General features: G+C 37.4%; 1 protein-coding gene and 1 long non-coding RNA gene across 6 annotated transcripts in view; one reads left to right on the top strand and one right to left on the bottom strand.

Annotated features, from left to right (window-relative positions):
* Positions 1-12,216, bottom strand: part of LOC103473797 (uncharacterized) — a 102,144-nt gene that overhangs the window by 62,677 nt on the left and 27,251 nt on the right. The gene's annotated exons all lie outside the window — the stretch shown is intronic.
* The window catches only part of tbx5a (T-box transcription factor 5a), an 18,196-nt gene continuing 15,801 nt past the window's right edge, over positions 9,822-12,216 (top strand). For both annotated transcript variants that reach the window (XM_008424294.1, XM_008424293.1), the window contains exons 1-2: positions 9,822-9,991; positions 11,569-11,663. In XM_008424294.1, coding sequence (XP_008422516.1) covers positions 9,848-9,991; positions 11,569-11,663 — 239 coding nt within the window. In that variant the 5' untranslated portion in view covers positions 9,822-9,847. The remainder of the gene's footprint in view (positions 9,992-11,568; positions 11,664-12,216) is intronic.

Here is a 12,216-nt window from a genome sequence, read left to right as displayed (position 1 = left end):
TATATATATATATATATATATATATAAAAAGAAAGAAGTATGATCACTGTTTTTTAAGTTGGGATTTTTATAGACTGGATCTGAAGATGCTCCACTGCCACAGTTTTGTCTGCAAAGCCGCTGCATTTTTTTTTCTTTTCCGAAGGCTAAATTAACTGAAGTCACAGCAGAAAGTAGTTCATAATTTTAGCTTTGTGAATGACAAGGCAACTAATGAATCACATCATGTAGTGCAACACAAAGCTAAAGCAGGTAAACCCTACAACATCAGTGAAGCATGTATGAATGAAGCATAAAGTATAGCAACAACAAAGTGAAACCAATTGATTAAAGTTTACAGAAATGAAAGCAGTAATGTAGTTTGTATGGTTGGGGGTACAGTTGTCTATTTGCCCTGTGAGGGGCGCTAGCTCCCCCACACTGTAAAAACTTGTGTTCTAGTCCATCATGCAGCAAGACACCCACCCACACAGCATGATGCTGCCACCTCTGTGCTTCACAGGTTTGCAAGATTTCCCCTTTTTTTTAATTCAACTGTATTGAAGGTGCTTATGGGTAAACACTTCAATTTTAGTTTCATCAAACCACATGACTTTTATGTCTTTGCCTGTAAGCGTTTGCAAACTGTAATCTTGCTTTTATGTCCCTTTTGGAATAATGGACTTTATACATCTAATTTAATGTTGAACAGTTTGAAGAAACGGTTGTTCTGATTGGTTTAGTTGTAGCAAATGTGTCTCATAAAACAGAGTTGTCCCTCGTCTTGAACTGAAAAGTCTCCAAATATATCAGGATTCACGTGAAACAAACAAAACCCACATTTTTTATATCCCAGTTTTCTCAACGGTATCTTAAGAACTTACTATTTCATTGTATATGACTAATGAACTAACATATAGTCTAAAAATTGTTGTATAAGCAAAAACATACTGAAATCTGCATGTAAACATATTTAAGGCAACCTGCCAAGCCAATGGAAACGTGTCTTTCGCACTTTTCAGAATAGAAATCAGTGGGTTACAGTTAAAATGGCAGAATCCAACCATCAGATATGCAGCACATTTGCTTTCACCACATCCTTCTTCAAACACAACCAACATGGATAAAATCTAAGGGTGCAAACTAAAGCTACTTATTAAGGTCAGTTTTGATGGCCACTAAGCTGGCAGTGGGGAAATTTGAATGCCCTGGATGATGACTAGCAGGGTGAGAGCTGACCAATTGAAGACTTGAATAGATCTTTGTTAGCCAATAGACACCGTTTAATTTAATTTTACACAAATTGAAACCTACAAACAAAGCAAAATAAGCTGCTGTCTTGATTCTTTTAGACAACCCAAGAGACCTTTTAAGTTGTTGCTGAATGAAGAAACACTGAAGAAATTTATATACACTCAACTTAAAAATTAGAACATCAGAGCTTTAGAAAACGTTCAAGCAGATATTAAGCATGGTTTTCATTGAGCCCATACTCACTGTAATGTTTGTTACTGATCCGATTTAATATTTTCATCTTAAGTGTCATGTTTTCATCACGTTTTCATCAGAAGACAAATCATATTTAATAGAAATAAAGCCTAGAAAAGATTAATCTGTGTGTAGTTAATCTATATAAAGTGTTTCACTTGAATGTTTCACTGAATTGAGTTACTAAAATACATAAATCTTTAAAATATTTTTATGTACTTAATGTGAATTTTCTGTAAATTTGAGATATGCAGAAAGTAATAAAATATTCCAACAATTCCTTGTCTTATTGTTCTTTGAAATAAGCAGAAAGATTATTAATATAAGGTAAATAAATTACCAAAGACAAAAAAAGTTTACTAACATTTACTGTCAAGGTATTAAAAATAGTTAAATGTTTCTGTTTATGAAGTTTGTAAATATGTTTGAATTTTTTTCTGCAATTGGTCAATGAAGCAAATGCAGAAAATGCTTCCTCTCTGAATTGATGATTATTTCTCGTCACCGAGGTTATTTTATCCAACCAAGAAAAATCACCAAAAGTAATTTGACAACAGATAAAACGGATGTTCAAACTATAACAAAATAAATCATACGTTTTGTCCAAGAACAAAAAAACAACTTGATTATAATCTGAGCTGCAGCACTTTTGAATATGTTTTAAACTTTAACAGATTTTTCAATAAGACTCAGGAATAATATGGGATTAATCAAGGCTAACATGCTGACAAATGAGTTATTAATTTCTACAACACCGCTGTGCAGCAGCAAAATGTTAGCTGAATGAAAACCTCTGAATTTTATGGCAGATGCTCAACTAGACGGCAAGTGAACAACTTCAAGTGTTGACGCATTTTATTAGAGTTTTTAATTATTTATTTCTTTAGGGTTTGGTCAACTCGGTTTTTTAATAATAGTTTTAGTTAGATCTTCAATTAGAATTGTTGCCAACGATTTGAATCTCTTTTTACTTTTCCTTCCACACTTTTAGACATCTGTGCTACACTAGCACTGCATGTTGTTTTATCCTACTGTAAAACTAAATAACAGGTTTTGGGGGGGGTTTTGTTTTTGTTTTTTTTTAAGTAAGTTATGCCTAAAGAAATATGATTTTTTTTTTTTGTTCCGAATGTAGTTCTTGTAATAATTAGGAAAAATGCATTCAAACATCTCACTGAAAGATCTCCGAGTACTGTTCTAAATCGGACTCCGTTTCATTTGAACAGAATTACACATTTACAAGCGAGTTTATGAGAAAGCATCCTCTCAATCTCAATGCCTCAGTTTCTGTCTTTAAATGTATGTGCAGGCAGCTGCGGTTCTACTTTTACGTTCTTCAGTCTGCGCTTTTTCCACGATATAATTTTGGAGACCTTGTCGTTTACCTGTTTATTGTGACATTGGATTCAAAGTGACTTTCCTATATAGTCATTTTCTTTTCTCTTTTGGTGGAAAGAGCCAAACTGTATCTTCTTCAGGAGAGAGTTTCAGTTTTAATTTGCAGCTTGCATGTACGCTTATTTGTTTATTGAAAAGAATCCTGCATAGAACAAAACTGCTGCAAAATAAACAAAAACTGAAAACAGTTAAAAACCGATGTGTGTTCTATGCGAGTTGCTTTTTAACTGGGAGTTGGGAAGAAAATGTATTCTCACTTTTAATCTTTTTCATGAACTTGATCAATTTCCAGACTCCAAACTCGCTTTAGAACATACCAGTGGGAACAAACGAAACAAAAGAAACAAAAATCACTTCCCCCCACCACCCCACCCAAACTCAGGGTCATAATTTGTGGATTTGAGCATGTCAGAGCTGTAGGTGCGTTGACCTTGGTGAGGTGAGACGTGATGGCCACCAGGCCCTGGAGGTCTGTCACTGAGGCGGCGGTCGCAGTAGACCACACCGTGTGATTCTCAGACTCTCTGGCTAAGCTTGGTAGGTGGCTGCGTGGCTTAAACTCTGCTTTTGATTACATCAAGATCTCCGTTTGATCATGAATGTGTTTACTAAACTTCAACATGGGCTTATATTCTGAAATCATTTCTAGCACACTGATATTTGAATATGAATGCAATAAAAATCACATTTGACAGGACAGACAAATCCATACGACCTGTGTGTGTTGGTGAGATACTGGTCTCATCCGCATAATGTTTTATTTTTTTTTGTTACTATCGTTTTACTATTCTGTGTATTTCTTCATTTAAAACCACTCCACTTTCAGCATATAGAAAAAGTTATGAAACAAAAGATATTTGTAAATATCCGAGTAAAACAATGAGGCAAAAACAATAATCATATTTTGAAAGTATGTCATAATCGACGTTTCTTGTTTCCTGTAATTTTATTAAATGATGCATTACAGTGTGGATAGATTTAATCTCTTTCTCACCCAAAACAATATGTTCCATTTGTTTTATTGTAATTTTGATGTTCTATATTTAATTGTATTCTTATTTCTGTTCATGTTCAAACATCTGAACATATAATCAATGTTTTTATTGTATTCAGTCACAAAGATTTATAATGTTTTACCGAGTTTGTTTTCATGTTTATTGCATTTTTGACTTTTTTTTTTTAATTTTATTTGTGACGTCTGCTGATGTTTTGGTTGAAACTTATGAACTGGTTTAATTGGATCAGAAAGTGACTGCTGGACTGGATTTAGTCTGATTTGAACCAAAATATATTCTGTATTATCAGATTTCAGTTGGAACCAAATAGCTTGAAAAATGTGTTAAGATAAATTTTTTTGTGAATTGGAACCTTATAATCAAAATAAACTGAATTTAAAGAATAATCATCCGCCACATTAATCCCTTTTTACAATTACACAGTAGTTTTCTAAAGTTTTCACAATATATTTTACTGTCATTTCTTAATCTAAATAGTTTAACAAATTTAATTATCTGTATCCTTTGAAGGACAAATAACTCTCCCTGAGACACAAAGTCAAATTTTTTATGTGATTAGTTTTAAATAGACATGCAAGTCTGCAAGCAGAATAGATGGAGTAAAATACAAACAGCAAACTGCAACTTAGATATGACAACTACAAAGTACACATGGAAGTAAAATGAAAAAGACAGTAGCTCTGGAATACTGGAGCTTTGAGAATGTTATGAAGAACTCCAGTTATGAAGATTTACAATGAACCGACAGGTTTTAATTGTTCAATGTCTTTTGTGTGGCAGCTTTTGATAATGTTTGTTATGTTTGGTTTGTAAAGCGCCGGAAAGCAGAAAAAAATGATAGATTTTTTGCTGAAATATATTTATTTATTTATTCATGTTGATTTTTTTTTTTTTTAGGAATTAGCGACACGTTTATTGTGATGTATTCAAATCAACACTAGAGGGCAGCAGACTACACGACATGGCAGTGCTGTAACGTTCACGCCTCATTTATCTGCCGGCATGTCAAAACAAACCACATCCAGATGTGCAAGAGGAGTTTCGATCGACCCTTAATCAACACTTCCTCCAATTATGGATGAAATTATGATCAGCTTTTATAAACATTGGAAAATTCTGCTCGAGCTCAATGAAGCCCGTCTTGTGTGTCATATTTAAGTATTTATTTTGTCAAAAAAAAATGTTTTCTCTGACATCTATGCAGTCTGAGACGGGACCTGCGGATGGGAGGGAGGCGGCGTAGCGGAACCAGGAAGTCGGAATGTGGCTCCCTGTGTGTGATGTGATCGTTAGCAGAAATGTGTCAGCCCCAAGCTCACCGCCACCATCCCGCCGTCACCTCTGCTCTGCTCTCAGCCTCCGGCCCTCCTCAGCAAAAGTGGGAGCTCTCGAGGCGAATATGCGCGCCGGTGCGCACGCATTTGCACGCAACACAGATACCCCTCGTCGTCTAATTGGGTTGCCATGGAAGGCCCAGATATGTTATCGTGGTGGCCCACTAGTGGAACAAGGGTAAACTCATTCACGAGGTCGGGGAAGTGGGGATGGAGGAGGGAGCCCGGAGGATAATGAGACGGGCAAAAGGAGAAGAGGCGGGTGTCAGACCACAGGGCCCATGTGTGGCCATGGAGGGTGAAACCATGGTGGATTAGCAAGAGCTTCAACAAGCCAAGACAGTAAAAGAAAAAAAAAAATCAGAAGGAGGATTTTAGGGAAAGCGGATTTTGGAAGCCGACTTTGCGCCTAATCTAAAAACGATCACCAAAACCAGTGAAAACAGTATCACTTTGCGGTTTTATGCATTAAAAAAAAATAGCAATTTATGTTGTTGATTTGCTTTTGCTCGTCGGGCGCTCATGTTTTTTCTGCCGATAAAGTTGAGGGTTAAATTCTGCTTTGTTCAAATATTTCCCAGTGAGTTGTTTGCATCAAAGGAAGATACTTTCCAGTTGCGGTATGTTAAAATTGACTTATATAATTCATATTTCTCACATTATTTGACTCTGGCGTTTTAGCTACAGAAAATATCTCGACGTGAAAGCTTTACGTAAACATAAATTGCAAACTTTTCTTGCTTATGCTTTTAAATGTATCCTGAAATTCTATGTGAGAGCGCAATCATCCGAGTTATGTCATGATAAAGTGCGTTTTAAATCAAATTCGCCACCCACTCCAAAACGTTCGCAATGCAACATATTTGCTGTCCTTCTCCCCTCACATTCTGGCGCAGCTCCTGAGAGCCAAACTGTGGCTGCAGAATTTTTTTTTTCTTTTCTTTTCTTTTTTCTTCCTTCCTCCACAAGTCTCACAATTTGGTGTGTGGATGCAACCCATCTAGGCACACTCCACCTCATTCAGAGGTCCTGGCTGCGCTGGTGGTTAGCCGCACCAGTCCGCTTCACCTGCCGGTCAGCTCAGATCCACACTTCCAAAGGAAGCATCAGATCATACACTCAATCCAGGAGGTAGGAGAGGTGTTTAAAATGATCCTGGATGCGAGGATTAGATGTGTCAGCAACAGAACAATACAACCTGGCATTTAGGTCTCATGCATTGTTCTTGCGTGCTAGTGTTTGTTGTTGCTGTTAAGTTTTTCTTCTTGGAGAAAAACTGTGTTTTTTTTTTTTGTTTTTTTGTTTTTTAAGTGGAGTTCATATTGCGCGTAATCAGCAGAATTTCAAAGACATGTCTGTTTTTAAACACAGCAGATTTATACATTTGCACAAAAACGCAGCGGAACAAGCATCAATGCATGCAGAGAATGCTGCTCAACCAACCGTCTCAGGCAAATTTTACAATATGATTTTCTTCGCTGGGTAAAGTGAAGACAATTTTGAAAATATGCTCGTTTTATGTTTAAAAAAAAATCTTAATTTTCCTTTTTCTTTTTGTCTCCCAAAACTCATCCTTGCGGTGCAACTTCATTTAATTCTCCCCAGTTTATTAAATTAAATGCATAGTTCAAAGTTTCAATAAAATCTTGCTTTTTACTCTCACCCTGCGACATAAATACAGATTGTTACAGTAACAGTGTGAAGGCGTGCGAGTCGCAGTGAGACGCGGTAATGGAAATCTAAACGTGGGTTGATGGTTTGTAATGCAAACACGTGTATTCATTTCAATTTGTTGCGGTGTGTGTGTGCGTTTTTGAGTGAGTGTGTTCCTGTTCGTTTGTTTCTCAATAATTAAAAAAAGCGCAATGCTCACTTCAGTCTGTCAACATCGCATTAAATGTTTTGTGGTTGTTTGTCTTGATTTAACTGTTTGGTGTTTGTGGATGTATAAAAAAAATATTTAAAAAAAACTCTTCCTCTCTATAAATATGCTGTTCTTATAGTTACTCTTTGTTCCCTCCACACTGTTATCTTTTTTTTTTTGATGTGATGTGAGCTTTTATAGCACCAAGCAGCTGCATTGAGAACCGATTATATTCCTGGCAAGGAATATAATCATCTTCATAATGAATATCGTTATTTATTTATTTGTCTGTTTAGTTAGTTATTGCAGATACAAATCTATCATTAAAATGACGCAATATCAAAAAACCTGAAAACGTAAATAAATGATTATTTTAGTTCAAACTACTCAGAAGAACGTTTCTTGCTTAAACTTTATGGAATCTGACTTTTTCGAGATGTAACCTCTCAGTTTCATCCTTTAAATAATTGTTGCACATGTTCACTTGTGACCATTAGACACTAGTTTTTCTCTTTTTTCTTTTCTTTCCTTCAATCATGAATCTAGTAAATTCGTCCAGCTTTCAAACTATCCGGTTATTGTTCTTTCGTTACTCAGTGTAGGAGCCGTTTGCGCACAGGTACAGTGCGTAATGACGCACAATTTCTTCAACTGATGAGCGTAGGACATTATGCTGTTCTCCAGATTTCTGAGCTCTCAACAAGCGTGTGTGTTTAGGTTTTCGTTGTGCGTGTGTCCCAAAAGTCAGAGAAAATATCAGCCAAAAACATTTATTCTTTTAAATACAGATTTAATAAAATGTAGCATTTTCTGAAATTATCTTCACAAGTAAATAAATAAATAATCTCCATTTAATGTTTCTAAAATGTTTGTATTTTGTTCAGTTATGCTTTTCACAATATCGAAATTCTCCACCAGATGTGACGGGTTATTACTGTTCCTGACAGGTTGACTGTTCTTCGAAAACAAACAATTGAGCAAACTTATCGAGAAACACGGGATGACAACCATTTCAAGTTAAATTACCTACAATAAAACAGTGTATGACTTGATTTTGATTTTTACGAAAGCACAATAAGGTATTGAGTGTAAGCTTATCCCTGTGGCTCTCAGAGGGACCCGCAGTGCAAAACAAATACAACTTCAGTGGCTCACCGCACTAACCTGAAGTTCTGCTTCATGTCAGGTTAGTTGTTCCAATTTCTCCGCTGCTGTTCGCTCTAGTTGGCTTATGTTTCCTGTCCTTTAAGTTATCTCTTGGAAGGAACATTTCTCCTATAGATGCGAGTGCTAGCCCATGTTTAACTCAGACATGGGCTAGCATAGAAGATACACCTAACTTTTTTTATTTTATTTTAAACTTTCATATTTGAGTGTTTACACTTCACTGCGCCTCGCTTTTATTAGAAAAAGAATCATTTTTGTGTGTGTGTGTTTTTTTTTAATTGCATAAATAACCCCAATATTTAATACACTGATACAAAACCCAACTCCTTGAAATGAATCTCATGTTTATTGTTGCACTCGCAAATTTAGACCGGTTGTGCTGATAAGCAGTATTTGGAGATTTGGTGAAGGATTGTTGCCCATACCAGCACATGATCTCCAAATAGGAATTAGAGGATCAGATTGAAAAACTAATAAGAAGACATGGGCTGATAAACTTAAAGGAATCATGATTTTGGTCATACAAGCTAAAGCTACTCCTGCTCAGTGAACATCACCTCCTCCCTCCTCCTCCATTTACCCCTCCTCCTCCCCTCAGTCCTGCTTGCTCGTCTCGGACTAGATTTCCGCTTCACAATGTTTGGTCACTGATGCGCAGTGGACAGTTTCAGAGCGATCGCGCAGAAAGGAGAGCGACAGGAGAGAGGAAAGGAGAAGAAGGAGGTGTCGGACCTGCTCCACTGGGATTCGGCTGCAGCTCGGCGCTCAGTGCTATCGGCGGGCTCGGCTCACAAAAGCGGGACGAGGCTGCGAAATCCTCTACATGGCTGTGAGCGGCGTCTCGTAGTTTGGTCCTCTTCGGTCAAGGCTCCGCTTGGATGAAATCTGGAAACGCATCACCGGAAAAAGGGAGCATTCATGGGGAAACTCGCCGTGCAAAACGCCCGGACTGTCTGACTGGAGCATTCGGACGTTTTTAAAGTGGTCTGCCTAGGTTGCAGACCAAGGCGTGTTTTTTTTTGTTGTTGTTGTTTTTTTGCTTTTTTATTATTATTATTTTTGCTTTTAGGTAAGCAGACTCTGCTCTAATCGGACTGGGCAGGCAGCTTTGTCATCTTAGTTGCATACAGTACTCTGCAGAGGTGTAGCTATCAAGCAACTCATGCATTCATTTTGCATCATGCTGCCGGCTGTGAAACAAGTAAATCGATCAAATATGTGCATTGATTTTGGGGGACAATATGAATAATGTATATCATGCTCTCCAAAATAAATAAAATGTAGCATTTTACCGACTGGGCCATTCAGTGCAAATCCTGTGATTTGTGTTTATGGTATGCGTAAAACTAAAGGTTATCTTTTTATCCTAGACGTCTTTGGAAAACTTACGTTTTTACCTCCGAATATGAATCCATAGTCTGTAACAACTCGCCTGAAGTACAAAAGCAAAAATGTATATATTCAACAATAATTGTTTTAACATTCAGTTACGCGTCTATTTACATCTGCTAACTTCTGAGAAACACTCCGAGTCCTTCTGCTCTTACATGTCTCCCATCGGTCTTCCAGCTGGGTCTGTGTAGCTTTTCTGGGCTCTGGTCATGGCGGACCAGGAGGAGACGTTTGCCGTCCAGAACTCTCCGGGAGGTTCGGATTCAAGGGAATTACAGAACGATAATAAACCAGAGAAACAGAACGGGACTTCGGGGAAATCCCCATCATCGCAGACAACATACATCCAGCAGGTCAGTGTACGTCTCTTTTTGAGTTTTGTTTTGTTCCTTTGCCTCAGTCTTATTGCTTCAGGCCCTTCACACTTGGGTTTTTAAAGATCGACACCTTATATTCGATGAATAAATACAGCGTCGATCTCATTGGTTGCTATCGAGCTATTAGTCAAAGTGATGGAGGGATTTATTGTTTTTTTTTTTTCTTGTGAATTTCTTCAAACTGAATAAGTGAAAAACATGAGTTTATAGCAGTGCTTTAACATCAAACCAATCACTGAAAAATAATCTGCTGTTCTTTGTTATGCGACATTTGAAATACAGATTATACAAGTTTATAAAGTAGCTACATTGTGTACGTCGTTCTTTTAGCAGTTCTTTAGTGGTGAAGTACAGCGTCGCATTGTAGAGACAGATTTTTTTTTCTTTCAAAGTAAAAGGGCCGCATTCTGATCCGTACCGTTTACATCATGATTCAGGATCCATTCCGGGAAAATCTAAGCAACTGTAACAAGATTTGCAATCATCATTTGTTGCAGGATTACGATTTTGCCGTTATAGGTGTTATAGGAGTGTTGGTGCCCGACTTTAGCATTGATTTTACAGTAAAATTAAAAAGCGGGACTTCCGGTCAATTGTTGCCAATGTTTTTTTTTTTTGTTTGTTTGTTTTTTTTGTTAACGATAAATCCATCCTCAATACCATTCACCTACTTTAATTTGTGACCTAGTGAAGATTATAGACATTAAGAGGTAAAAACTGAAATCGTATTTATAGCTGAAACCCGATATATACAGACATTATGATCAAAAAAATGCACAAAGGATTTTATTTTCAATTAATTGGCATGCAAGATTGTCATATTTATGAATTACTATGTGCGTCTTTAAAGTCCCTCTCAAAATGTTTTAAAAATTAAAGATAACTGTAGTTTTTGGATGCCTAATTGAGGTTGGAAAACTGAGTAGATCAAATTTCACCGGAGATCTATTCGATAAAAATGTAATTTTGCTAAAAAAAAAAAAAAAAAAAAAATAGGACTTTCGAAAAAGACGCAAGAAGACTTACTTGGAGAGCATATCTGTCTCTCTAATGGATTTACTTTTCTCTTCTGCAGCTGACAAGTTCTATTTTCAAAACAAATTGATATTGGATGTCTTGTGTCCAAAGCCTGTCAATAAAACACTTTTCGTTTTTCCGTATCAGTAGTCTCATGTCAGACAAGGATTTCCAAAGTAAACCGTTTGCCAGCACATTAAGCTTTAAATGCGCATGGATGGTGCGCATAATGTGCCAGAAGTGATCCCGCCAACATGAGACGTTTTATACGTAGCCTAAAAAAATTCCTTGTTAGAAGTTTTCAGCTCACACATTCTCCACCACATTAAACCTGAACAAAAATGCTGAAAGTCAGGCTCGGTTGATCCACGTTCAGACATCTACATCCACCTGTCCCGTGTTTGCTTATTTGTTGTCAATATTCAACCATATTTTCACGATGTCTGGTCGTCTTGCGTCTCTTCAACAACGTTTTGTACGAGACGTGGGTGTTAACAATAGAAGACGCTTAAATGCACGATTGTATATTTTTAAAGGGAATGGAAGGCATAAAGGTCTACCTGCACGAAAGGGAACTGTGGATCAAGTTTCACGAGGTGGGCACGGAGATGATCATAACCAAAGCTGGACGGTAAGATCGACTCTTTGAAAGCTCTGACGACTGTAGTTTTGTTCTGCTTTTCTGTCATTTGATGTCGTTTTAAAGGTGTTTAAATCGTATTTTCAGTCATGAAAAAAGATAAAACAAAACAAAACAAACAGCACATCTGGCTGACGCATCAGTGTTTCGCAAAACCCCACTCTATAATCATACCTTGGGTGGCCATTTTTGTTTTGTGAAATGCAATACCACCAGACACCGATCCTTCAGAAACTGAACTCTGGTGCAAAAAAAAGTTGCTGTTTTTTTTTTCCCTTTTCCTTTTGAATAAAGATCTGTTTTAAGGAAGTTATGCTGTTTTCCCCGCTCTGCTGTAATTGCATGCAGACACGTTTCTGTGTCCCGGCTCTTGAGCTGCAGCATGACATGAAGGAGGGAGGAGGAGTGGGGGGCGAGGAGGGGACGTTGTGCATGAGTGTGTACCGCTGTCAAGCCCGGAGTGCATCCGAGTCAAAACAGCTCGCAAGGCGTGGTGTGAACATTCATATATGAATGCCGACCGCTGGTCTCCTCCTCCCCCCCC

Source organism: Poecilia reticulata, linkage group LG12 (assembly GCF_000633615.1).
Source record: "Poecilia reticulata strain Guanapo linkage group LG12, Guppy_female_1.0+MT, whole genome shotgun sequence".
Classification (NCBI taxonomy): Eukaryota; Metazoa; Chordata; class Actinopteri; order Cyprinodontiformes; family Poeciliidae; genus Poecilia; species Poecilia reticulata.
This window is presented reverse-complemented; position numbering and strand designations above follow the sequence as displayed.